Genomic DNA, 25,584 nt, shown 5'->3' on the forward strand with positions numbered 1-25,584 from the left:
GCTTGAGAATTGTATCTAGGAAGGTCTCTGCTAGCTGAAAACTGGTCCTAACCAGAATTTACTGATATGATAGCAACTTTAGAGACAACCCCTAGGAACTAACAGTCATAAAAGGTTATTTGTATACAGTATAAGGGCCAGGGGCGATAGAATTAGGGGAGTGGGAGATGTAATCAGGGACGGAGATAATGTATTCACCTCAGAAGTTTTGGATAGGTTGTGAGGACAGGATTACAGCAAGATTACTAAAACAATGAAGAAGAGGCGGGAGGTAAATTTGTAACGGCAATGGGGAATATAAAGAATGAATATTGAAGGTTTAAAGTGTGTCCACTGTGTGCTTGCATGCATGAGGAGCACTCCCTTTGCAAAGTACAAATAAATTACCACTGTTTTCTCTTGGAAGTTTTGGCTGGTGATTGTTTATTTCAACTAGACCACAGGTTGGCAACCCGCGGCTCCAGAGCAGCATGCGGCTCTTTAAGCCGTCACCTGCGGCTCCCAGTTGCCCGGTGCATGCGCACCTCTCCAAATGGGCACTGGTGCACGCGCACCTCTCCAACCAGAGAGTGGCACCGCTCATTTGGAAAGCTGCCACGGCCCGTTTGCAAAGCTACCGCCTTCGGAGGAAGGCGGCAGCCTGCAAACAGGCTGCGTCAGCTTTCCAAAAGGGCAGCGCCACCGCCCGTTCCGAGAGGTGTGCGCGCAGCTCTCCTAACGGGCAGTGGCACCACCTGTTTGGAAGGCTGCCGCAGCCTGTTTACAGACCTGCCGCCTCCCTCCAAAGGTGGCAGCTCTTGAAACGGGCTGCGGCAGCTTTCCAAAGCGCCGCCCTTTTGGAAAGCTGCCACGGCCCGTTTGCAGGCTGCCGCCTTCCTCCGAAGGCGGTAGCTTTGCAAACGGGCCACGGCAGCTTTCCGAACGGGCAGTGCCACCGCCCGTTCGAAGAGGTTTGGAGAGCTGCGCACGCACCTCTCGGAACGGGCGGTGGCGCTGCCCTTTTGGAAAGCTGCCGCGGCCCGTTTGCAGGCTGCCGCCTTCCTCTGAATGACAGTCCTTTGTATAGTACTTGTTGCTTAGCAACCAGGTGAAGTTGCCCCGAAACACCCCACCCATCCCCAGGGCCACGAGTGATCCAGGCCCAAAGTTTCAATGGCAGTCCTTGGTATAGCGCTTGTTGCTTAGCAACCAGGTGAAGTTGCCCTGAAACACGCCCCACCCCCAGGGCCACAAGTGATCCAGGCCCAAAGTTTCAATGGCAGTCCTTAGTATAGCGCTTGTTGCTTAGCAACCGGGTGAAATTGCTCCGGATCCCCACCCCACAGCCGCGTGTGACCCAGGCCCAAAGTTTCCATGGCAGTCCTTGGTGTAGGGCTGGTTCCTTAGCAACCAGGTGAAGTTCCCTGGGCTGCAGTGAATGAGGAGAAATTGTCCCGGGCCGCGTATAAAATATATAATATAAATGTATATCAATAACTTTACATTTTTATTATAACAATAAAGGTTTTGTGGGACTGCATTAGTAGCTGTCCAAGGCTGCATGTGGCCCACAGGCCCCGGGCTGGATGTGGCTGCTTTAAATAGTCTACTTTATAGGCTCTCAAAGATGGCCAGCTCTCGAAGCCATCGGGGAAGCCCAAAAAGAAATAGGCGAAAGACCCCACCCTTTTCACTTTCACTTTTCACTTTCACTTCTTTGCTCAGAGAGTATCTGTTGTAATATGAGGCCTTTCCCATCAGTCAAGGGTCTTCTCACTCTTGGGCCACTGCATGAAATTAGGCACCTGAAGAGCAAGACCCAAAATATATCCTGGTCCCAGCATTTTAGAAGGGCCCGGAAGGGCCCCTTCAAAGAGTCCGGCCTAATTCAGAGGGCGCTTGTATTCATCTTCTTTCCTCTTTCCTTATGCTGGGAGTGTCCATTCGTGCTGCAGAAAAGGAGGGAAAAAGTAGGCAAGGTCAGTTTAAGAGGGAGCCAAGAGGAGGAATCACACCATCCAGGGAAGATCAGCCCTGGGAAGGAGCAGCAGCAGCAGCCTCAAGCGAGGGATCAGCTGGGTGGGATTTACAAGAGGGGAGGGGCAGGGCTGGGCCTGGCTCCTGAGGTGGGCGAGAACCTGCCCCACAAGTATAGATGCCTCCCCTCAAATACACAAATTCAATTCTAGTCCATGTTGCCCCCCCCCAGACAAGTGCACATGGATTCATGGCCTCCAGAGATCCCAGGTCTCCCTTCAGCATCTGGAAGGAGGTCCTGTGCACTCTCACAGGGAAGGCCTCCTCAGGGTCCCGCCGGTCAAGGAGTGCCGGCGGGTGATTCCCAGGGGGAGAGCATCCTCTGTGGGCACGCCTGCCCTATGGAATCGGCTGCCGGTGGAACTCCGGATCGCCCCCGACCTTTGTTCGTTTCGCCGGGACCTAAAAACTTGGCTATTTGAGCTGGCCGGCCTGGACTGAGGGGTTTTTAAGGTTTTAAATTCAATTTTAAAGTCTTGGGGCTATTAATTTAATTGTATTTTAATCTGTATATTGTATCTTTTTTAATTTGCCCTGTAAACCGCCCTGAGTCCTTCGGGAAAAGGGAAGTATATAAATCGAATAAAATAAATAAATAAATAAATAAATAAATAAATAAATAAATAAATAAATAAATAAATAAATAAATAAATAAATAAATAAATAAATAAATTCCCAGATGGGATCAAGGAGGGGAGAGAAGCCCCCTCTCCATCCATGACTGCGGGACCCTCAGGAAGTCGCTCGTCTGCTCCCTTTCCCCCCGCCCCTTGCAATGAGAACACTCAGATCTCCTTTCTGCAGGTCTCTGAGCCTCCTGATCCGAGGCAGTCAGAGCCTGAGAGGGCCACAGTCTGGCCTTGCAGGAGGAGAGTTTGGGGGCAGGCAGACCCTTCCACAGAGCCCCACTGCCTCTCCCCCAAATTCCTTCCCTTGCGGTGATTTCCCAAAGTATCTTCACCGTCAGTTGGTCCTTGGAGTTCAAAGCCCTCCCGTCCCTCCCTCCTTCTCCCCCCATTACAGCTCCCAGTGGGGCCACTCACCTGCAAGAGGACCGCAACATGATCTCAGTGCTTCCTGCATTGGAGAGAAAGACACAGAGTGAGTCTTTGCTTTGTCCGGGTGCCCCACCACCCATCTCTCTCTCTCTCTCTCTTCACCATTAAACCTCTGCAGCTTCATGAACTTCTCGGGGGACTCTTTATTTAGTTAGTATTAAACTTCTACGTCACCCATAAATAAATAAATAAATAAATAAACCTTTATTGTCAAAGTACAACATGTATACATTGAGATTAGCTGAGCCTCCCCCCGTGCTCTCTCCCCCCAACACACAGTGACAACAAACCCTCCATCCCACCACACCATGTGAACCAACTACACCACACACCGGCCTCCCAAGTCAATTCTGCATAAGATTATGTCCCATTTAAAAGCCTAACAGCCCACAGATAAAAGCTATTTTTCAGCCTGTTGGTACGGCTGGCTATATTCCTATATCTCCTACCAGATGGTAGGAGAGTAAAGAGATACCGTCCAGGGTGTGAGTCATCCCTGAGAATCTTCCTCACTCTTCCAAGGCAACGAGCCCTGGCGATGTCATCCAGTGGTGTCAGGGAACAGCCCACAATGTCTTGTGCTGTGCTCACTACCCTCTGTAATACTTTCCTATCCGCGGCTGTCAGACCAGCATACCAAACCACAATACCATATGAGAGGACGCTCTCTATGGTAGACCGGTAAAAGAGGGCCATCTCTCCAAGGTGGTGGCTTACAATGAAATGCCATGTAGAATATTTAAAACAACCAATAGAAACCAGACTCAGAAACGGGGTGTTACAACCAAAAACCTGGGGAGCAAGGCCCTTGAAAACCAAAAGAGATTCCTAACCCTAAACCCTTTCCGGAGCGGATCCCCCATCTTCCAGAGTCAGCCAGGTCTCAGCTACGCCACCGGAAGAGACTCTAACCACTGGGAATGGTGGCATTGCCGTTGGTTTGCCTATTTCCCACCAAGGAATTGATGGCTCTCTCCTCCAAAGGCAGCCTGGTTCCACCAGGCAGACTCTGGGCTGCCTCCCCTGCGTGTATCCCACAGGGAGAGTTTCCCCCTCTCCGCCTCAGGAACAAATCAGTGCAAGGAAAGTGGATTTTGTGACCCCCGCCTGGCTTTCATGCCTAAGATGGAACTAGAACTCACCGTCTCCCAATTAGTCTCTCTTGGTGCCCTCACCATTAAACCAGACTGGCTCCAATTCTAATTATTTCACCAGATCCAGACACAGAGGAAACGCAGGGAGGCAATATTAGGAGGGCCTTTAAAAAGTGGGGGGGCCTCTCCAACTTTTCCTCTCGCCCCCCAACCCCCCCCCCATCCACCCAAAGTCTTGCAAAGAGGCAGAATTGCTTCCACGGCATCGGCTCCCTCCGACTTACCCTGATCTGAATTATTAGATCCTTCCTCACTTCCTGGAAAAGAGGGAAAGAAAAGTGGGTGAGCAAGTTGATCTCTTGGCTTACAGATGGAAAAAAAAACCTCAGCTCTTTCTGACTCCACCTACCCTTCTCTCTCCCCCCCCCCTCTCTCTCTCACACACACACACAAAATCAAAGACAAACAAATACATGGATAACAGTTTAAACCAAACTGCTTTGGCTAAAAGACATAGGAAAGAATTTTTGAAATGTATGTATGTATGTATATATGTATGTATGTATGTATGTATGTGTATGTATGTATGTGTATGTATGTATGTCTAGACAGCACACTAAAAAAAAGAGACACCCTGTCAACAAAATTGCATATAGTCAAGGCTATGGTCTTCCCAGTTGCAATGTATGGCAGTGAAAGTTGGACCATAAAAAAAGGCTGAGCGCCAAAGAATTGAAGCCTTTGAACTATGGTGCTGGAGAAGACTCCTGCGAGGCGATCAAACCAATCAGTCCTAGAGGAGATCCACCCTGACTGCTCTTTAGAAGGTCAGATCCTGAAGTTGAAACTCAAATACTTTGGGCACCTAAGGAGAAGGAAGGACTCACTGGAGAAGAGCCTCATGTTGGGAAAGGTTGAGGGCAAGAGAAGAAGGGGACGACAGAGAAGGAGGTGGCTGGATGGAGTCACTGAAGCAGTAGGCGTGAGCTTAAATGGACTCCAGAAGATGGTAGAGGACAGGAAGGCCTGGAGGAACTTTGTCCATGCGGTTGCGATGGGTCAGACACAACTTTGCAGCTAACAACAACATGTATGTATGTATGTGTATGTGTATGTGTATGTATATCTCCAAATAGAGCAATTGTTCAGCCAGAGGGAATAGCCAATGTGATAGCTCCAAAATCATTTTTCTAATCAGTTCATACTTAGAGAGCCTTTGAGTGGGAGACCAAGAGGAGAGCCAACTGGCATCCACAAAAGCTCTTCTCTCAAAATGCCTCCTTTTGATCATTATTTTTATGGACTATATAATGGCCAATATCTTCCTTTCCGCCTACTTGGAAAACAGAGCCACGTCTCAGTCAGAGGGACCTTCCACCCAGCTGGGTCTTCTCACCTTCTTGAGGGTTCCTTGTCCCAGATGTTTCTCCTTGGGGGTCTCCACGCCTAAAACAGCCTGCTATTAATGAAAAGAAGCCCTTCTGGCCCGGTCTAGTTCCTAGGAGAAAGAGGAAGACATAGTACAACTCTGCAGCTTCATGAGGTGCTTTTGTGTTTAAACACGCACACACACACATACCATGAGTGATGTTGCCTCTGGTCCCTGCTCTAAATTAGACATTACATGTAAAGAGGACAAGTTACTCACTTTGTGCTGCATTTTGACGTCTCTCTGCAAGGACAAAAAACAGTGAAAGCTTAAAAGAATCCACCAGAAATCACCCAACCTCACCCTCTGTAGGAGGAAGAGCCCCAGGAGATATTTCACAGTCCCTTTGACCCATCAATAAAGACAGAAAGATCTTCACAAACCAAATGTATCTCCTGATTTGCCCCAAGGGAGACCTGCTGTCTCCGAGAGGGATGGAGGGAAATGGGGGAAGCAGCAGCAGCTGGGAGGGTTGGAAGGTTTTCATGGAAATCCTTCTCTGCTGCTCTCTGACCAAAGACTTTGAGAAGGACAGAACTATGAGGCCTCTTCCCAACTCAGAAGAAGGCAGGATTGTCCCAACCTCAGCTGAATCGAGACTGGAGTCCCAGCAAGAGGCCGAGATCTCAGAGGCTCCCCAAGAGGGCTGGGAAAACAGGAGAGGAGGAAGCCCTGAAGAAGCTCCCCAAAGGGGGAGACTTGGGAGGAACCTCCCCATCTTCCTTCCCTCACCCAGAAAAGAAGATACTTACTGAAGAATACATAGATCCCAATACCAATCGCACCCAGGACAAGACCAGCCACAACATAGAGGATGATGTACCCTATAGAGATCCCCGTGGATTTTGGTTCTGAATCGGGAGAAAAAGCAGATAATTGAAGGAGAACCTCATTCATCCCCGTTGGGGGGAGAGACTTAATAGCAACAGCAATAGCACTTACTCATATACCGCCCCGTGATGTTTTACAGCACTCTCTCTCTCTCTGGTTTACAGTCAGCCTGTGCTGCCACCATGTGGCTGTTTTGGGAAATTATACATTATGCTAATGGGACAGTTAATCCCTCCCCCTTGTGATGTATTTCCCCCTTTCTGGGACGGACTTGCTCCTTCTTTGTCCCTAGAGACGCTCCTTCTCCATAACTGGCAGATATGTGATAACCAGCAGACATATGCTCCAGATTCACGTGCAGATGCTGTGAGTTATTACCATCTTCTGACCTTGGAATATCATACAATATCTCCTAACTCACCCCATTTGCTGTATTCTACTCTATATGCAAATAAGGGTATTTCTGGATGATCAAGGTATTTCATGAGTTCTGCTATCTGAAAAGAACTGTTAATAGTGATGGCATATGCTTATATAGACCACAGGATTCTTAACAAAGGGATTAATCACAGTACAACAGTTTGATTCAGAATACAGCCACTTCCCCTCACAATTTGGGTCCTCATTTAACTGACTTCCGAAGGACGGTTGGAAGGCTGAGTCCACCTTGAGCCAGTCAGGATCGAACTCCAGGCAGCGGGCAGAGTTAGCCTGCAAGGCTGCCTTCCAACCACTCTGCCACCGGGACTCTACATGCAGCCAAAGGACTGGAAAGTCCCCAAATTAAACAGTTTATGGGGCTCCACTTCGTGTCCCTCTTAATGCAGGGGTGCCCAACCCCTGGGGGTAGGAGATGATCTTCCAGAGGGTGCGAAAACTTGGGTTTTCAAAATTATAGTGCATGTGCATAATTCGTTGCTGTTATTCCAAACTTTTGCAATGGGTGTGAGAATATATCCGAAGCGTTCCAGGGGCGCGGGGTACAGAAAAGGCTGGGAGCCGCTGTCCCAGTGGTAGCATGAGGACACCTCGACGTCTCCTTACGAAGTTTCCTTTCCTCTCAGAACAACAGCCCAGGTCAATTCTGGGAGTTGAAGTCCACGAGTCATAAAAAGAGCCAAGGTGGCCTACCCCTGGGCTACCCCAATGCATCCTGACTCCGGGTGGAATTGGGCAGTTCGCTTCATCATCTTTTTTTTCTCCCTTAATTTTTAGAGGTTTTTAAGAAGAGACCGGACCACCGCTTGTCCAGAACGGTATAGGGTCTCCTGCTTGAGCAGGGCGGTTGGAGTATAAGACCTCCAAGCTCCCTTTCCACTCTGTGATTCTGTTATTTGTCAAAGTCACAATTCAGCAGGGGAAAAAAACACGGCACGATTGGCACTGAAAAATCTTCCAAGTCGATCAACGCCGACTGAATTTACGGATGTTTGTTTTCGGAGACCTCCTTCTTTTGGAAATGGATTTTCCAGTCAAAATTGATCATGCGTGTTCTAGACCCGCCTTAGCCACGGAAGCCAACTGGATGACCTTGGGCTAGTCCAGGGGTAGGCAACCTCGGCTCTTTTATGACTCATGGACTTCAATTCCCAGAATTCAGCTATGCTGACTCAGGAATTCTGGGAGTTGAAGTCCATGAGTCATAAAAGAGCCGAGGTTGCCTACCCCTGGGCTAGTCAGTCTTTCAGTCCAGCCCACCTCACGGGGTTGTTTTTGTGGGAAAATTAGGAGGAGGAATATAACGTACGTGGGCCACCTTACGTTATTTGTAAAAACAAAGGTGGAAGATAAAGAAACAGACAAGCCATAACTATGTGATTAAGATTCCTTTAACAAGAAGACTGGAGCATGTGCAGAGTTCTTTGCCAGAGGGCTTTTCTGCGTTAGTTTTATGCTGAGCCCTCAGGAATTCCTATAAACACTTGATCATAAAATTATGTAAGATGCACAGTGACGTTTTGTGATTTACAACAGGACAGTGGTGGTTAGTCTCTGCTGGTAAAAACTCAGACCGGTATGCTACATTTTCCTGAAGTCGGCTGAAGTTTATCACTTTTAGTGAAATTTGGGGTTGAGAAAAGGGGCTATAAAACACCTCCTGATTTTTGGACTTTAGGACTTTTAAACAAAAGGGGGGAAAAATTAGGGTGCTGCTCCCCTGCTGGACGCAGGAAACAGGGGAGGAAGAGAGGATAAGAGGATCTAAGAGCATTTACCTCCCGTATAGATTACTGCAATGCTGTCTACATGGGGCTGCCCTTGAAGACCACACAGAGGCTTCAACTGGTGCAGAATGAGGCCGCACGGGTAGTGATGGGAGCATCCCGATACTCCCATATTACACCCCTCCTGCGTGAGCTGCATTGGTTACCAGTTGTCCTCCGGGTGAGATTTAAGGTGCTGGTACTTACCTTTAAAGCCCTACATGGCTTAGGCCCAGGATACTTGCAGGACCGTCTGCTGCCAGGAATGACTTCCCATCGCCCAGTGCGCTCACACAGAGGGCCTCCTCAGGGTACCGTCGGCTAGACAATTTCGGCTGGCGACCCCCAGGGGGAGGGCCTTTTCTGTAGGAGCGCCAGCCCTATGGAACCAATTCCCCCTTGAGCTTCGGATGGCCCCGGATCTCCGGTCCTTTTGCCGTGGCCTCAAAACACTCCTTTTCCATCAAGCTGACCTGGACTGACAGGGATTTTAATTATGCTTTTAATTTTTAACTTATTTTAATTTTAATTTTAATTTTTTCTACTCGGCCATTAATTTAATTTTCTTTTAATTTCTGTATTATTGTATTTTATTGTTGTTAGCCGCCCTGAGTCCTTCGGGAGATAGGGCGGCATATAAGTCCCAAAAATAAATAAATAAATAAATAAATAAATAAATAAATAAATAAATAAATAAATAAATAAATAAATAAATAAATAAATAAAATTTAATCAGAACTCTTGCGATGGGATGTGTCGCTTGCTTAATCCACTAAAGTCAATTCTGTGGACTGCAGGTCCACAAGCCTCAACACTGGAAAAAGCAACTGATTAAATCTCAAGTATGCTCACATCTGGACACATCTGGGGTGAGATTCCTCTCCCACAGCGCTCCGGCCTGCCAAAGAGCCCAGCCTTTCCCTCCCTGCAGCCTCTCACCCTCCAAGGCCACGTCCAGAGGCTTCTGCAGGCCGTCGTGCTCCACATGACACCGATAGCGGCCCCTCTCTTTGGGATCGATCCGGATGCTGAGCCAGTAGTGGTAGGTCCCATCTGCGTTGGGGGCCACGGAGCCATGGAGGGTGTCCGACAGCCAGACCTCCCTGTCTCTCCTCCAGGAGGCATCGATCTCCCTGGGGTAGAAGCCATCCAGGCGGCAGACATGCATCTCCATCCCATCCTCCACCTCCTTTTTCCTGATGCTCACCGTCACCTCTGGGGGCTCTGCAGAAACAGCACCCCCGGAATTAACTCTGAGCCCCTCCAGAGCCTGAACGTCAGTGGGAAACTTGGAGGGGCAGGAAAATCATCCACTACTTCCCAGTCCACACCTGCAGCGTCTCCAAGAGTTTTAGGAAATGCTCCAGATCTGGAAAATGCTCAACCACAAGAACTCCTGATTCTGAGTCCTTCCCAGGGACTCAGCCTGAAAAACCTCCGGAAGCAAATTGAGGGTCCAAGGAAATTCCTCTCTGGCTGCTTTGAACTCTGAGCGATCTCGGGCTGCTCCCTTCAGGGGAGGGAAAGTGGAGCTGCTATTTAGGGGGTTCCTTAAAAATAACCCAGGTGTTTCTCCCTACTTTTGTGGTCCACTTTCACTTCCCCAGATCTGAGACTGTTCTAGGCTTCTTCTTTCCAAGGGACACAACCGCAATTGCAGGATTATTTGTTTTATTTAGCGTATGGCAACGCTTTCAAGAGAGGGACAATGAGAATCAAAGCAGGAGGCTGCAAGGCCTTTTGGAATCTCACCCTGGTTAATGTGGAAAAGAGATTCTGTGGGGCGACGGAGCGTTCCTGAAGGCGAGGAAGGGGTTGTTTTCTGGGGAAGTCGCTAAAGTGAAAGAAAAGGAAGCTGTTGGAGGTTTAAGAGAAAGACCCACAGAATCTGTGGGGGTTTTTTCCCCCTCCTCAACCTTGGCCATTTCTGCCCACATGGAAGAGCTGATAATGCCCTATTTCCGTGCCACAGGTGGCACGCAGAGCCCTCTCTGTGGGCATGCACGCCATTGCCCCAGTCCTAGGCCTTCAGCTGGCGTTTATAAAACCTTTTCGCTTTAGGCCTCCGCCGCCATGTGCAAAAAAAGAGAAAAGATTCAATCAATCAATTTCAACTTCTCGCGGGGGAAAAAAAAATCTCATAAAGTTGGAATTGATTGATTGAACTTTTTAGTCCCTTCCAGTATGCCGTTACCACCGCAGCCATGCCCAACCAATGGGCCATGCCCACCCAATTGGCCACACCCACCCAAAGGACCACGCCCACCCGGCACCCAATGATACATAAGTGGGTTTTGGGTTGCAGTTTGGGCACTCAAGTCTCTAAAAGGTTTGCCATCACTGCCCTATTTCATTGTAGGTGCCCCCTAGTGGTGGGAGTGGGAGGTGCATCATCAGATGCCAGAAAGGGAGACCTGTTGTTCTCTTTGTGGGCTGTGTACAGGACACCCTTAAAACTTAAAACAGTCCATACACTACTCATTGTATCTGGAACCCAATCGTGATTTAGTTCTCACAGCATATGCAGATGCAAGTTTTGCTTGTGATGCAAGCACTCGAAAATCAACCTCAGGTTTCGTTGTAATGCTAGGTGATTCGATCATAGGGTGGAAATCCATTAGAGAGAAGCACATTAGCCTGTCTACGATGGAAGCCGAGTTTTCTTGTTTATCGGTTTTGTGTACTGAATTACTGGTTTATAAACAGATATTACTGGACATGGGACTAACTGTTAATAGTCCATTTCTTGTGTATGAGGATAACCAGGCTGCAATTAAGATGGCAACCAATGCTGCCGTCAGGACAAGGTCTAAACATACCGATTTGCGTTACCTAAATGTTAGACAATGTATTAAGGACAAACTGATACAGTTGGAATACTGCACAACTGATATTAATATCGCAGACCATTTCACCAAAGCTCAGGGTGCTGTTAAGCACAAAGCCAGTTGTGAAACTTATGGCCTCAGATTGTAAGAAGCAACATATTGTCCTACCCAAAGGGGAGAATGTTAGGCATATGTGTAAGCCTACCTGGTTGGGTTGGAAATATATAAGCCATGATGTATGATATCACTTTAAATGTGATGATTGGCCAAGGGTGTGTTTGCCTCCCAACGGCCATAAGAGGGAGCTAGGGACGTAGTTTCCCTCTCTCTGCTCTCGCTGTTTTTTCACTGTTAGTTACTCTCTTACTGCTATTGTTGGTTTGCTACTGTGTTAAACCTGAACAACTGTGTTTTGACCTTTGGACCGGTAAGAAGACTTTGTATTTGGAATACTCCTTGGACAGTTACTATCATTTATCTGTTCTTTACATGTGTATGACCTGGACTGTTTATTTTTGACTGTGCTTTGTATTACACCACAAAGTAAAGTATTTTGTTTTTCACACCTCAGTGTATCTGTGTGATTACTGTGTGAACTTTGCTGCTCTCAGTACCCTTTTTTGTCTGTGCAACTTCTTGTTAGCTCAAGGAGATCTCTGCACAATTCCTGACACCCTTAATCGATTTTGCCTGGCAGGTAAACGCTGTACTTCCTGGTCCACTTATATAATGGTTCCCTGGCAATAGGAACTAAACAGGCTTTCCCATATTCCAGAGAGGTGCTGGAAGGCAAATGATAATGTCTTGTTAATGGTAGAAGTGGAGACACCCAGTGGTGGGCATGGGTACAAGGAAGGGAGGGAGCCCCCTGTGGGATGTGGGGAGAGTTAATGGGGAGACATTAAGGGTGCCCCTCACACTTGGCTACAGGTTGGCTAATGGGGGTTTCACTGAAGAACCCCAAGTGTTCCTATTGCCTCACTGTGGGCCGTGAACACGACACCCCCGTGTGCTTCTCCTGCCTGATCCACCCAGGCACCCGCCAGGCAGAGGCTGCATTTCCTGGTCCGTTGAATGGCGGCCTGGCAAGGGGAAGCAAACAGGGCTTCCCGCGTCATGGGGAGGGGCTGGAGGGGGAGGGGGAGGATTCCCTCCTGGGCAGTCAGAAGGCAGACCAGGAACCCAAAGGAGCTGACTGTGTCCAAAATATCCAACCATAAAGGAGGAAAATCCAGCCTGGATCCAGATGCTCACCTGTCCTCAGTGTCTCCTTCCTGTAGCACAAAAACTTCTTCAGCCACGCAATGCATTCCCCCTCCAAGTAGGAGATAATGTACTGCTCCAGTCCTGGAAAAGCATTCCATTTCCTCCGGGTCACCTGGGCCTGGGGGACAGAAGACTCCCAGGTGAGGGTCTTTTTATCAAAGGCGATAAAGGTCATCCCATTGTAGCCATATTGCCAAAGTCCTCCTTTGCTGCTGCCAGCCTGAAGCTTACAGCTGACCATCCTCTGCCAAGTGTGCAGGCCTGAAAGACAGACAGACAGAAGGATAGTTTGGGGAGTCCTCAGGACATGAAAAAGCCTCCCTCCCTACAGGAGACGATTTTTTCTTTCTTTCTTTCTTTGCACATTTTCTTCAACTGTTTTCTTGCCTGTTTTATACATCTCTTTCTTTCTTTCAGTTTGTATTTGTTTTTATCTTCTACTTTAAAATTACATGCGTGCTATTCGTTTCCAACTCTAGGGGCCGGTGTTGACTAGATGTCAAAGGTGCACGGAACGCTGTTACCTTCCCATCGGAGTGGTCCCTATTTTTCTACTTGCATTTTTATGTGCTTTCAAACTGCTAGGTTGGCAGAAGCTGGGACAAGTAACAGGCGCTCACTCTGTTACATGGCACTTGGGATTCGACCCGCCAAACTGCCGACCTATATATATATCCTATGTGACCTCCATCCTATGTGACCTCATATTCCTATGCAACTGCCGAGACAAAAACATGATCCCCACATGCTTCCAACTAAAATTCCATTCTAAAACCTCAGCCGCAAAAAAGGATCCTAAAAAGAACTGAATTAGCCCTAATCAGAAACGAACTCCACAGGAAAAGATTCCTACTAGTCCAAATCAACAGGGACCTACTCACTCTTCACCTCAAACTCAGCAACAAAATCTACCCAGCACTCTGGGACAAATCCAAACAACTAGCCTTCTGGAGAGCAGAAACAGAAACCTCCTTCAAGGCAGACACACACACACCAACAAACTAGAAAAACGCCCAAAGCCCAACCCCTCTTCACAGCAACTCATGAAATGAACAGTACATAACATATCAGACAGGACCCTCACCATAGCAGAAACCAATGTCCTTTCCAAAGCATTCAACTTTGCAGTTGCCCCCAAACGCATCCCCACTGAAAACATCATATGCGAGGTTGAAGCCACCCTAACCAAAATCAACCCAGATGAAGCCAATAAAATCAGACTTGAAGTCACCAACGTCCTCCTCTCCAGCAATCCACCTAGGAAGCAACTTACATAAAGAAGAACAAAAAGCACTCACCAACCTGAGGAAAGACAACAACATAATTATTCTCCCAGCAGACAAAGGTAACGCGCCACTGTGGTGATGAACACATCTGACTACCAAGCCAAACTAGCCAACCTACTCCAAGACTCTGCTTACAAACCTCTAAACACGGACCCTACCACCTACCTGGAAAAAACCACCAAATCCAAAATAAAAGCCTCTCCCATCAGTGAAGAGATCCAGCAAAGAATCATCCCCAGAGAGAAATCATCCAGATGCCCCAAGCTCTACAGCCTCCCCAAAGATACACAAAGAAGGAACACCACTCAGACCCATAGTCAGCTCCATAGGCTCACCTCTACAGAATCTTGCCAAATTCCTTGCCAAACAACTTCAGCCCTACACAGAATCCATCAACTCACTCCACTATAAAACTCACTCCACTTCATAGAAACAATAAAGAAACAAAACCTGCAACCCAGCGACCTACTCGTGAGCTTCAATGTCATATCCCTCTTCACCCAAGTGCCTATTAAAGAAGCCTTGACAGCTATCCAAAACAAATACAACCCCCCCTAAGCACATCCTAGATCTGACCAACCACTGCCTAACCAACACATACTTCAGGCACAATGGACAAAGATACAAACAGATAGAAGGAGCACCTATGGGATCACCTCTCTCACCCGTCATCGCAAACCTATACATGGAACACTTCGAAACCAACGCCTTAGACAAATCTGAACACAAACACAAACTCTGGCTCAGATATGTAGATGACACTTTTGCAATATGGCCACACGGGAAAGAAAAACTAGACAACTTCCTCACACATCTCAACAGCCTACACCCCAAAATACAATTTACTATGGAAATAGAAGCTAATAACCAACTCTCCTTCCTGGACGTCCTAATCTACAAAAAACCCAATGGTTCACTAGGACACACCATCTACCGGGAAAAAACACACACCAACCGCTACTTAAACACACAATCCCATCACCACCCGGCACAGATCAACTACATAGCCAAGACCCTCATCTCCAGAACCAAACGCCTAGCCGACAAAGACCACCTGAAAACCGAATTACACACTCTCACTAATGTAGTAATTTCCAACGGATTCCAAAGAAACACAATTACCAACCTAATCCAAAGGAAGACACCCCCCCAAGAACCGAGACACAGAACAGGACAACGGCATAGCCCTCCTCCCCTACATCAAAGGCAACACAGATAAAATCAGCAAAATTCTCCACAAACACAATATCAAGACAGCCTTCGGCACTGACCAAAAAATAGCCAACATCTTAAGAAACCCAAAAGACAAGATCCAGCTAGAAAACCAAGGAATCTATGAAATACGTAATGAGAAGGAAGGAAAAAATTTGCCATCACATACATTGGACAAACTAATAGGAGAATAAATGCACGCATCGCAGAACACAAGAACGCAGTCAAAAAAGAAGAAAAAACGTCCTCCCTAATAATAATAATAATAATAATAATAATAATAATAATAATAATAATAATAATAATAATAATAATAATAATAATAATAAAGTTGAAAGGGACCTTGGAGGTCATCTAGTCCAACCCCCTGCTCAGGCAGGAAACCTTATACCATTTCAGGCAAATGGCTGTCCAGCACCTTAAAGCAACAGGACATGAAATTGACTTTGAGGGAACGAAATTAATCTCCAAAACTGAACACTACAACAAGAGAATAATTATGGAAGTCATCGAAATAGAGAAACACCCCCACAACATGAATAAACGTGACGACGACACCTCCCACCTACCAGACATCTGGAAACTAGCTCTAGTCAATAAATGAGTCGCAGCCACGAAAAGCGACACTGGACCCACAATAACACAGGACACCACCACCAATCACCCTCACCCACCCCATAGATGAAATGCAACCACCATCCAGAAGCCAAACCACAGCAGCATCTCCAGCTGCTGCACCCCTCCAGACCCCCACACAAAGCAAAATGACACACACCATGAACACAGGACCAGACCACAAACTTGAAGTCAAACCAAAGCCTGGGATGTTACACCACAGCCTTCTGCTCAGGACATTACATCACAAATTCAGGAGGTTACAATGCTAAAGCTCGAGATTTCACAACACAGCAAACCACACAGGATGTTTCAACACAGAACTCAGGAAATCTCTACAATAGAGCTCAGGATGTCATCACACAGCCCATTACCCAGGTCGTTACAACACAAAAGACTAACGAGCACACAGCCAACACCTCAGCCACACCGGATGTTACAAATCAGCTGGCTAATCCCCTAACAATAACACCATCAACCAATCAAGATGTAACAACACAGCCAACCAATCCACTTACAACAACAAAGCCAGCACCCCACACATCCCCACCAGTATTTATAGAGAGATGGCAGCTCCGATCACACTTTGCTCGCACAAGCACGAAACCGAAGACACCAGCCTGAAGATGACGAGTGGGACCTCATCGAAACGTCACCAAGACACCCTCAATCCTACATGGGAAAAGACACGGGTGCAGGTATGTAGGTCTTGGCGTATTTGGGTCTTTTCCCGTGTAGGATTGAAGGTGTCTTGGCGATGTTTTGGCGAGGTCACACTCGTCATCTTCAGGCTGGTGTCTTCGGCTTTGCGCTTGTGCGAGCTTTTCCCTGTTACTCGTCCCAGCTTCTGCCAACCTAGCAGTTCGAAAGCACGTAAAAATGCAAGTAGAAAAATAGGGACTACTATGGTGGGAAGGTAACCGCGCTCCATGCACCTTTGGCGTCTAGCCACATGACCATGGAGACGTCCTCGGACAAGCGCTGGCTCTTTGGCTTTCAAATGGAGATGAGCACCAGCCCCTAGATAGTCGGAAACAACTAGCACACATGTGCGGGGGAACCTTTACCATATATATATATACCCTTCTGAGATGAAGACTAATGAGTCAGAAATGCATCTCAGTCTCCCTTAATTCTTTGTTAGTAATTTACACAAATATATGAACTGTCCGGTGTGACTACAGCCTGTTTGATGGCCTTTGAGATAAGGCTGAAAACAGGAAATAAAGATTTGCCCCATGTTTGGGGCCTAGCAAGGTAATCTAAATAGTTAACATTTCACACACACACACACACACACACACACACATATATATATATATTTATGTGTGTGTGTGTGTGTGTGTACACACACACACACACATACATATTTATTTATTTATTTTAATCCCATTTATATCCTGCCCTTCTCCGAAGATTCAGGGTGGCTTACAATTTTAAGCACAAACCAAATATATACACACACATATATTTATACATACACACACACACACACACACACATATAAATAGGCCTTTCTCATGGAAGGGATCTCACTTCTCCACCGCCCTCCCCCATGGTTCCAGGGGGGAAGGGAATATGGGGCAGGAGGAGCCACCTGACCCATCACTCACCTTTGCTGTGATTGTAGCGAATCATCAGGTTCCCCAGGTCTTCTTTGAAGTCCCTCTCATTCTTATGTAATAACGTGCTGTAATTGTACCAGTAATTGGGGTGCTCCTTCTCCACCTTCTTCACCCAGGAGACCCGAGGCTGGAACGTCTGGTTGTGGCTGTCGTAGTGAGCAAAGACCTGATCGTCCACGTACCCCAGAACAACAAAATGGGCCAATTCCTGACTGGGGTCCGAGATGGAGGTGTAGATATATTTCAGGGAATGCAAAGAGGAGCCTAGAAGGGATCCAGAGAAGCAAAGTTAGGGGGCTTCCGCTCAGGAACCCTGATCCTATGGGGCACAGCTGGCTCCATCTTAGGGTCTGGGGAGAAAGAAGAAACCTGGTTGGGGAGGGAGGCAGAGAAAGAAAGGGGAAAGGAAAGGGGAGGTGATGCGAGAGGAAGAGGAGGCAGAGGGTGAAAAACGGAAGCCACTTTTTGGGAGGACTGAAAGGCTAGAGGGCGGAGACCTTTGGGGTGAGAGAGAAGGGGAAGGAAAAGCAGGGCCAAAGGAAGAGTAGACCCCCCCCAAACTCTACTTGACCCCCCCCTCAAATGTGCCTCTTTCCAGCAAGGCTCCCCTAGATGTCTCAGTCTCTGCCCCGAGGAGGCTCCCGAGAGGGAAGAAGGGAGTCCCAACCCCAATGCAGAAGGAAACCCCACTTGGTCACCCCCAACTTTCAAATAATCTCACCCCACTGAGGGCCAACCTGCTGAGGGGAGTCAGCTCCCCAGCGAAGGAAGTAATTAAAAGGGCAGGAAAATATATTTCCTAAAAAAAGATATTGAAGAACCAGGAAAGCACGCCCGGTTTGCTTAATAGCCCTAGCTGTCCCTCCCCCAAGTTCTATGGACATGCAAATGTGAGCCATCGAGGAGGTTGGAGTGTCAATGCTGCTAACATCGAATGTTATTGGTTGACAAGAGATGAAGAAGTAGCTATTTCATATGTTAAACTTGTGTACTGCTTTAAGACTTGTGTATTGCTTTAGTTTAAAGGAGTGAAGAGTAGGAATGCACTTTCAAGGTCATTTGTCTCTCTAAAGAAGGTAAGGTTTGGCGGCTCTTCTAACCGAAGGGAAACTGATTCTTTAAATTAATTGGAGAATATGATTAATGACAAAATTAGAAAGGTGGAGAATTGTGTTTTAATATATTGTGCAAGGGGCGGAGATTTCAGATTCCAGCTTCCTTCCAGCAAGCCTTTGCCGGTGTAATAGGCTAATAAAGGACTTTTAAGGTAAACAGTGCCTCGGAGTCACTTGAAAAGCCCATAGACGAAAACTTGACATCGAGCTAGAAGCTGAGGAAGACAAAGGCCTAACATCTACATACTCCAGCCCCAGGAAAGCAGGGGCTGGGACATACCCACAACCATCAAGAATCCTAGAAGAGCACAACTGGACTCAGGTCAGGATACGTGACACAGGAAATAGCCTCAAGCAGGAACATGAAATAACCAAACAATAGAGTCCGGGGGGTGGAGGTATAAAAACCCACTATCCACATGTACTCAGTCCTTTTTTTTCCTGGATCCATCTTCCTGTCTAGCTTTCCTCTGCAATAAACTATAACCCTCTTCCCAAAGTAATCTCCATGTTGTTTATCCCCAGCTTGGATGGAACCATGATGAAGACTTTTCTTCCTACAATGCATTATTAATAGGTAAAGATTTGAGGGGAGATTTTGTTAAACGGGGGGGCGGGGAGAGAAAGAGGGATCCAGGAAGGAGCAGAGGCCACGGGACCCTTGGGGGAGCGAAGAGAGCAGCAACGGAGCCATGAAGCCATCTTCCTTCTCATGCCCAGCTGGGAAATTCCCTCTCCTGTCCCAGAGTTCAGGCAACTGAGTAGGAATTGGATTTGAACTCAGGACTCGGTGGGGTCCATTCCACTCGTTGAGGCCACTTGGAGCTTCTGTATGCCTTCGGTACAAATGGGCGTGGGACCTTCTTCGAGCCGCTGAAAGGACTGTGTTGTAAACAGGAAATAAGGTAAAGGTAAAGGTTCCCCTGCACATGCGTGCTAGTCGTTTCCAACTCTTGGGGCCGGTGCTCATCTCTGTTTCAAAGCCGAAGAGCCAGCGCTTGTCTGAGGATGTCTCCGTGGTCATGTGGCCAGCATGACTAGACGCCAAAGGCGCACGGAACGCTGTTACCTTCCCACTGTAGTGGTCCCTATTTTTCTACTTGCATTTTTATGTGCTTTCAAACTGCTAGGTTGGCAGAAGCTGGGACGAATAACAGGTGCTCACTCTGTTATGTGGCACTCGGGATTCGACCCGCCAAATTGCCGACCTTCTGATTGACAAGCTCAGCGTCCTAACCCACTGAGCCACCGTGTCCCTGCAAACAGGAAATAGGTGGTACCATATCCCTCCCTGTCTTTTTGAGAGAGGGCTGTTCAATTATAGGGCTGTATGACCCCCTTTCAAACCAGGGGTCCTTTCTGTCCAGAATGTGGACTTTGCTGTCTTCAAAAGAGTGACCCTTGTCTTTCAGATAAACTGACACATTTTGTCCTGATAGGTTTGTTCTCCTAGGATGGACACCAGCGATGGCCTATGGGCAACACAGTCCTTTCAGCAGCTTCAAGAAGGTTCCCATCCCATTTGCAATAACAGGTAGTCCTTGAGGTAATGGCCAGCGGAGCCCAAATTTGACATTGCTAAAGTGAGAAATGTGCTAAGCGAGTTCTGCCCCATTTGACAACTTGTCTTGCCGCGTTTGCTAAGTGAGTCACGGCCGTTCTCAAATTAGTAACAGGCTTGTGAAGTGAATTTGACACTTTGCTTATCAGAAGTTTGCAAAAAGGGACCGCATGACTCTGGGACACTGTAACCGTCATAAAGATGAACCAGCGGTCAAGCATCCGAATAGAAATCCCGATGCTACAATGGTCCAAATGTGAAAAATGGGCTGTAGGTCAAGTGGCCTCAAGGAGTCTCAGAGAAAGCGCTAACGACCAGATGACTACAAGGAATATAAATCCTTCTGCCTTCCACCGTTCATTCACAACTGAAGCTGCTGTCCTTCCGAGGTCAGTAAAACGAGGACCTAGATTGTTGGGTTCAATTTGTTGACTTTGTAAACCAGGAGTCCCCAACCTATGGTTCACGACCCGGTACCGGGCCGTGGCCTATTGGCCACCGGGCTCCAGGAATAGCTGGCGAGCCCTGCCCCACTCACAGTAGCACCGCTGCATGGGCACTAGCGGCCCCATTTGCACATGCGCGGGGACGCTAGCACTGCTGCCAGGGACAAACAGGCGCCGGCGGCCCTTTTGCGCATGCATGCACGCACACAGCCTGTTTGCACATACGAGTGCACACGCACACGTCCCTGCTGCTCCTTTTTCCTTTTGGACCGCCAAAGCAGAAAGGTTGGGAGACTCTACTGTAAACTGCTTAGAGGGGACTGTAAAGCACTGTGAAGCAGTATGCAGCTAGTCCTTGACTTACAACAATTCATTTAGTGACCATTCAAAGTTACAACATCACTGGAAAAAGTGAGCTAAGATCACTTTTCATACTTACGACCAGTGTTTTTTTTGTCATAGAACACACCAGAACAGAGTTCCGGCACCTTTTTTTTTGACAGATTTTCCAAGTTTTAAAAGTAACTTTTGAAAACTTGATGTTTGGTCCATGTGGACTTGAATCTCCCTGTTGAGCAAAGCAGCCCAGTGGCAAAATCATTAAAACGGTGCATGCGGGCTGCTTGTGTGTCGAGTCTGATGCATGTGTACTTCGTCTGCACTGGTTGTGATGGCACTACTTGGCTTGTGACTGGTTGTGTGGTCACACACCAAGTGCTTACTGCAGGCAGCAACCAGGGCTTTTTTTCTTATAGAACGCTCAGAATGGAGTTCCGGCACCTTTTTTGGATGGAACCTCGTAGGGTAGGCAAGGCGGATTGTATGACGTGTGTGAGTTCCGGCACCTTTTTCTTTTACAAAAAAAGCACTGGCAGCAACCATTATATTTTGTTACACAACTAATATGTGTGGGTGTGCAAACAGTGAATGACCACATGTGAAAGGTAAATAATATCTTTATTTTAAAAAATCGTCAGTGAATTGAAAATCTTTTAATTTTTAGTGTAAAATTTACTATGAACATCTGCCTTAAGTACAATAAATTAAATTTAAGTTAAAAACTGAATATATGATTTTTTAAATAAAAGATTAACAAGATGTGAGTTCCAGCACCTTTTTTCTTACAAAAAAAAACACAACACACTGCTTACAACCATTGCAGCATCCCCATGGGTCATGTGATCAAAATTCAGACGCTTGGCAACTGACTTGTATTTATGACAGTTGCAATGTCCAGGAGGTCACGTGATCAACTTTTGCAACTTTCTGACAAGCAAAGTCAACGGGGAAACCAATTTCATTTAACTGTGTTACTAATTTACCAACTGCAGTGAGTCACTGAACAACCGTGGGAAGAAATGTCATAAAATGAGGCAAAACTCACTTAACAAATGTTTCGCTTAACAACAAATTTTGGGCTCAGTTGTGGTTGTAAGTTGAGGACTACCTGTATGACTCTAAGTGCTATGGCTATTCTTGGATGTGGAGCCAAAGTGTCTTCAAGGAAAACAAAGAAAGTCCTTCGGGACAAAATAATCAAAGGAAAATAAGATGTGCCCGACAAATCAGTTTGTCAAGGAATTGAGCAGCCGGTGACCAAATGAAGTCAAAGAAACTGACACAAACGTGTAGTTTTATACAAATAAATACATTTTACAATCTATATTTACAGCAGACAAGACGGTCAGGAAAAAGAGGAGCATCATGAGGTAAATCAAACAGCGTACAGAGAACACACAGAAGAAAAAGGCGGGAAAAAAGGAAAACTCCCCCTTTACACTCACACCAACCAATCACAGCGTGGATTGCCTCCCGCAGGAGCTGGCACTCACCAGCCAATCAACTGCAACTGTGTGTCCTGGCCCATTATGCAATTTTACTGTTCCAGCTACTACGTTTAAATATCTTAAGATCAGTTAACCCAGGGGTCGGCAACCTCGGCTCTTTTATGACTCGTGGACTTCAACTCCCAGAATTCCTGAGCCAGCTATGCTGGCTCAGGAATTCTGGGAGTTGAAGTCCACGAGTCATAAAAGAGCCGAGGTTGCCGACCCCTGAGTTAACCTGAAAAATCAGCAAAGAAGCGACTCGAATTGAAAAAAGAGACCATTGTGATCTTCAGATCAGGAATTCTTCCAGGGCACCAAAGAGTTTAAAGATCATTTTAAGGATCATTTGGCAAGACCTGCACAGCCCAGGAAAAGAAACACTCCCATGGCCCAGTCCCTCTAGTATGGTCTCCCAGGCCTTCCCAGTCCCAAGGCAAAGGCCTCGGCCTCCTTCTTCCTTCTCCCCCCCCCATTACACAATCCCAGTGGCTTCTCAGGGCTTTTGGGGAGAGGGATCCCCAGATCCACTTCCTGCTCTGGAGAGATTTTAGAATCCAAAGGGATCAGAGCTTTTTTCCCGACAGAAGGAGGAATCAGACCTTCCGTGATCCAGAACCGGCTTCTTCCCCTCGTGGGGCTGAGCAGTGAGGGAGTCTGAATCTGCCTGAGAGGAGAAACGTGTGAATGCAACGCAGGTTGGGCTTCGTCACAATCGTGAATCCTCCTCAAGTCAGGAATGGTTGGTCAGTTTGGGCCTGTCTGTGTCCAAGCAAGCCCTTCATTTCATGATCACCATCCACAGTAGCTTCTCTCCTTCTGCCTCCAACTCACCCTATTTAATGGTTCTTTTTTATACCTTTTGGAAAGCTGCTCCATCGATAGTTTCTCTGAGCAAACAAGCAGGAAACACCCCAAGACCCCCTTTCTAATTACTAAGGAATAATACGTTTTAAATATTTTTAGTTTTGCAAGCTGTCCCATGTTGGTGGCTTCTGAAATGGAAGGAGGAGTCCTGCCTGTCCTAGAAAAACAGCCCAGGATAATACTGGGATTTAGGACTGGGAGGTGGGGGGGGGAGATCGAGGAGGAAGTGACAAGAAAGAAGGGCGAGTCTTTAGGAAGATCATTCAAGGAAAGCTTCTCTGTACATTCTTATCCTGCTTTACAGGAAGTCCTCGACTTAACAACAGTTCGTTTAATGACCGTTCAAAGTTACAAAGGCACTGAAGGAAATGACTTCTTCACAGTTGCGAACTTGGCAGCATCCCCACGATCAGGCGATCAAAACTCAGAGGCTTGTCAACTGGTTCAAACTTATAACGGTTGCTGTGTCCCAAGATCATGTGTGATCCCCTTTTGCGACCTTCCGACAAACAATGTAAATGGGGAAGCCAGACTCACTTAGCAACCGGGCTACTCACTTAGCAAGTGCAGCGATTTGCTGAACAATTGAGGCAAGAAAGGCCGCAAAATGGGGCAAAGCTCACTTCACAAACGTCTTTATTTAACGGCGGAGTTTTTGCTCTCAACTGTGGCCGTAAGTCGAGGACTACCCGTATTCACAGGGCAACCTTAACCCAATGGCTCCATTGCACCAGCCTCCGGGTCTGCCAATACACGGAACCCAGTCGAACCCAGCACCAGAAGCCACAAAGAGCAAAAAAAGCCTCTTGCCAAAGGCAGGGAAAAAAAAACAACAAGCGAGGCGGAGGGGTTGTGCGAAGGCAGCCAGAAGGTTCCTGAAGTGACCTGCTTTCCGACAACCTCCACTTTGGGGGAGGGAAAGAACTGCGCTTGGGGGGGCGCTCAGGTAGACTTGACTGAGCTGTGGAGGGGGGGCACCTTTGTCCTGTTCCCAGAGTGGGGTTGGGGGGGTGGGGTGGGGGGAGTGGCAGCTTTTGGGGCCTGATCTCGAAGTGGCCAGAGTGGGGAGGGGGAGCGGACTAGAAAGAGGACCGAATCAGGATTCTCTTCCTGGGAATAAACTTTTGGGAGAGGAGAGAAAGTTTCCTTGGCAGATAAAAGGGAAAGGAACACCCCACCCCCCCACCCCACCCGGCCCCCGAAGGGACTCACCGAAACAGCTCTCCCGAGGGGCGGCCGTCACCAATACTAGGAGCAACAGGAGCGCAAAGATCAAAGCCATCCTGGCCGCGATCCTCCAGCCGCGCTCCGTTTCCCGGAAGCCGCAGCCAGAGAAAAAGGCGCCTGGCGTTGATCAACAAGCCCAAACAATCCAGAGCACGCCGGCGATTGGGCGAACTCAACCAATGGGGAAAAAAAAAGAATGTTCCCTTGTCGTCATTGTTGCTGGGCAGACATCCAGACGCAATTCGAGGGACGGTGCTGGTGGGGGTGGAAAGGAAAAGGAAAGTTCCATCGGGAAATCCCCTTCCAGGGATTCCGCCTTTTGGTGGGAGGGGCAGAACTGCGGGGCTGGGAAAAGCGGGAGGGTCCTCTGGGCTGTTGATCCAACCGGGCGGGTGGGGTGCTTCTTTCCCGCCATTTAGTCGTGCAGGTTGAGGTTTGTGGATGCCCTTTAATGCGCTCTGCCATTAAAGTAATTAATAACTTTAATTTAAAAAAAATTTTTTAAAAAAATTGCACAGTTAAAAAAAAATGCACATAGTTGATCATCCGAAGCTCGACAATTAATCAGTGTACCGAGCGCAGCATTCAAACACGGCATTTTTCCAGATTGCCATTTATGGGTTTCCATGTTTTAGAATGTAACAGAGTGAGCGCCTGTTACTCGTCCCAGCTTCTGCCAACCTAGCAGTTCGAAAGCACGTAAAAATGCAAGTAGAAAAATAGGGACCACTCCGGTGGGAAGATAATAGCATTCCGTGCGCCTTTGGCGTCTAGTCATGCCGACCACATGACCACGGAGATGTCCTCGGACAAGCGCTGGCTCTTCGGCTTTGAAACGGAGATGAGCACTGGCCCCTTGAGTCGAAAACGACTAGTACACATCTGCGGGGGAACCTTTACCTTTACCTGTGTTTTAGAAAAACAGAACATGGGATCAATTGCACAGCCAGGCTCCTTTCCCCCTCACCACTGCACGCATACTGTGAGAATTCCCAAATTGTTTGCTGAAAATACAGGGTCTTGTTTTCTTCTCACCTCAGTTGCTGCCTGTGATTGGAAGTTGGAAATAGCAAGGAAT

The 25,584-nt window shown here is 47.5% G+C and overlaps 1 protein-coding gene across 1 annotated transcript; it reads right to left on the reverse strand.

The window, feature by feature from the left end:
* Positions 1-1,447: 1,447 nt before the first annotated feature.
* On the reverse strand, positions 1,448-24,636 carry LOC308661217 (major histocompatibility complex class I-related gene protein-like). Its single transcript, XM_081316104.1, has 10 exons — positions 24,492-24,636; positions 17,453-17,728; positions 12,715-12,987; positions 9,572-9,856; positions 6,350-6,448; positions 5,817-5,840; positions 5,565-5,666; positions 4,453-4,485; positions 3,060-3,093; positions 1,448-1,928 (listed from the first exon to the last, which is right to left on the reverse strand). The coding sequence occupies exons 1-10, from the start codon at positions 24,559-24,561 to the stop codon at positions 1,868-1,870; spliced, it is 1,257 nt and encodes a 418-aa protein (XP_081172230.1). The 5' UTR covers positions 24,562-24,636; the 3' UTR covers positions 1,448-1,867.
* Between the last annotated feature and the right edge of the window lie 948 nt (positions 24,637-25,584).

This window comes from Vipera berus, assembly GCF_964194415.1.
Source record: "Vipera berus genome assembly, chromosome: 2".
Lineage (NCBI taxonomy): Eukaryota > Metazoa > Chordata > Lepidosauria > Squamata > Viperidae > Vipera > Vipera berus.

Excerpts from the sequence above, each read along its gene's own strand:
- LOC308661217 (XM_081316104.1), bottom strand. The coding sequence starts at position 24,561 with ATGGCTTTGATCTTTGCGCTCCTGTTGCTCCTAGTATTGGTGACGGCC. Across the intron at positions 9,857-12,714 it reads GAAGGAGACACTGAGGACAG|AGCCCCCAGAGGTGACGGTG; the intron begins GTGAGCATCTGG and ends CTGTTTCTGCAG. Across the intron at positions 4,486-5,564 it reads GACAAGGAACCCTCAAGAAG|GAAGTGAGGAAGGATCTAAT; the intron begins GTGAGAAGACCC and ends CCTCTTTTCCAG.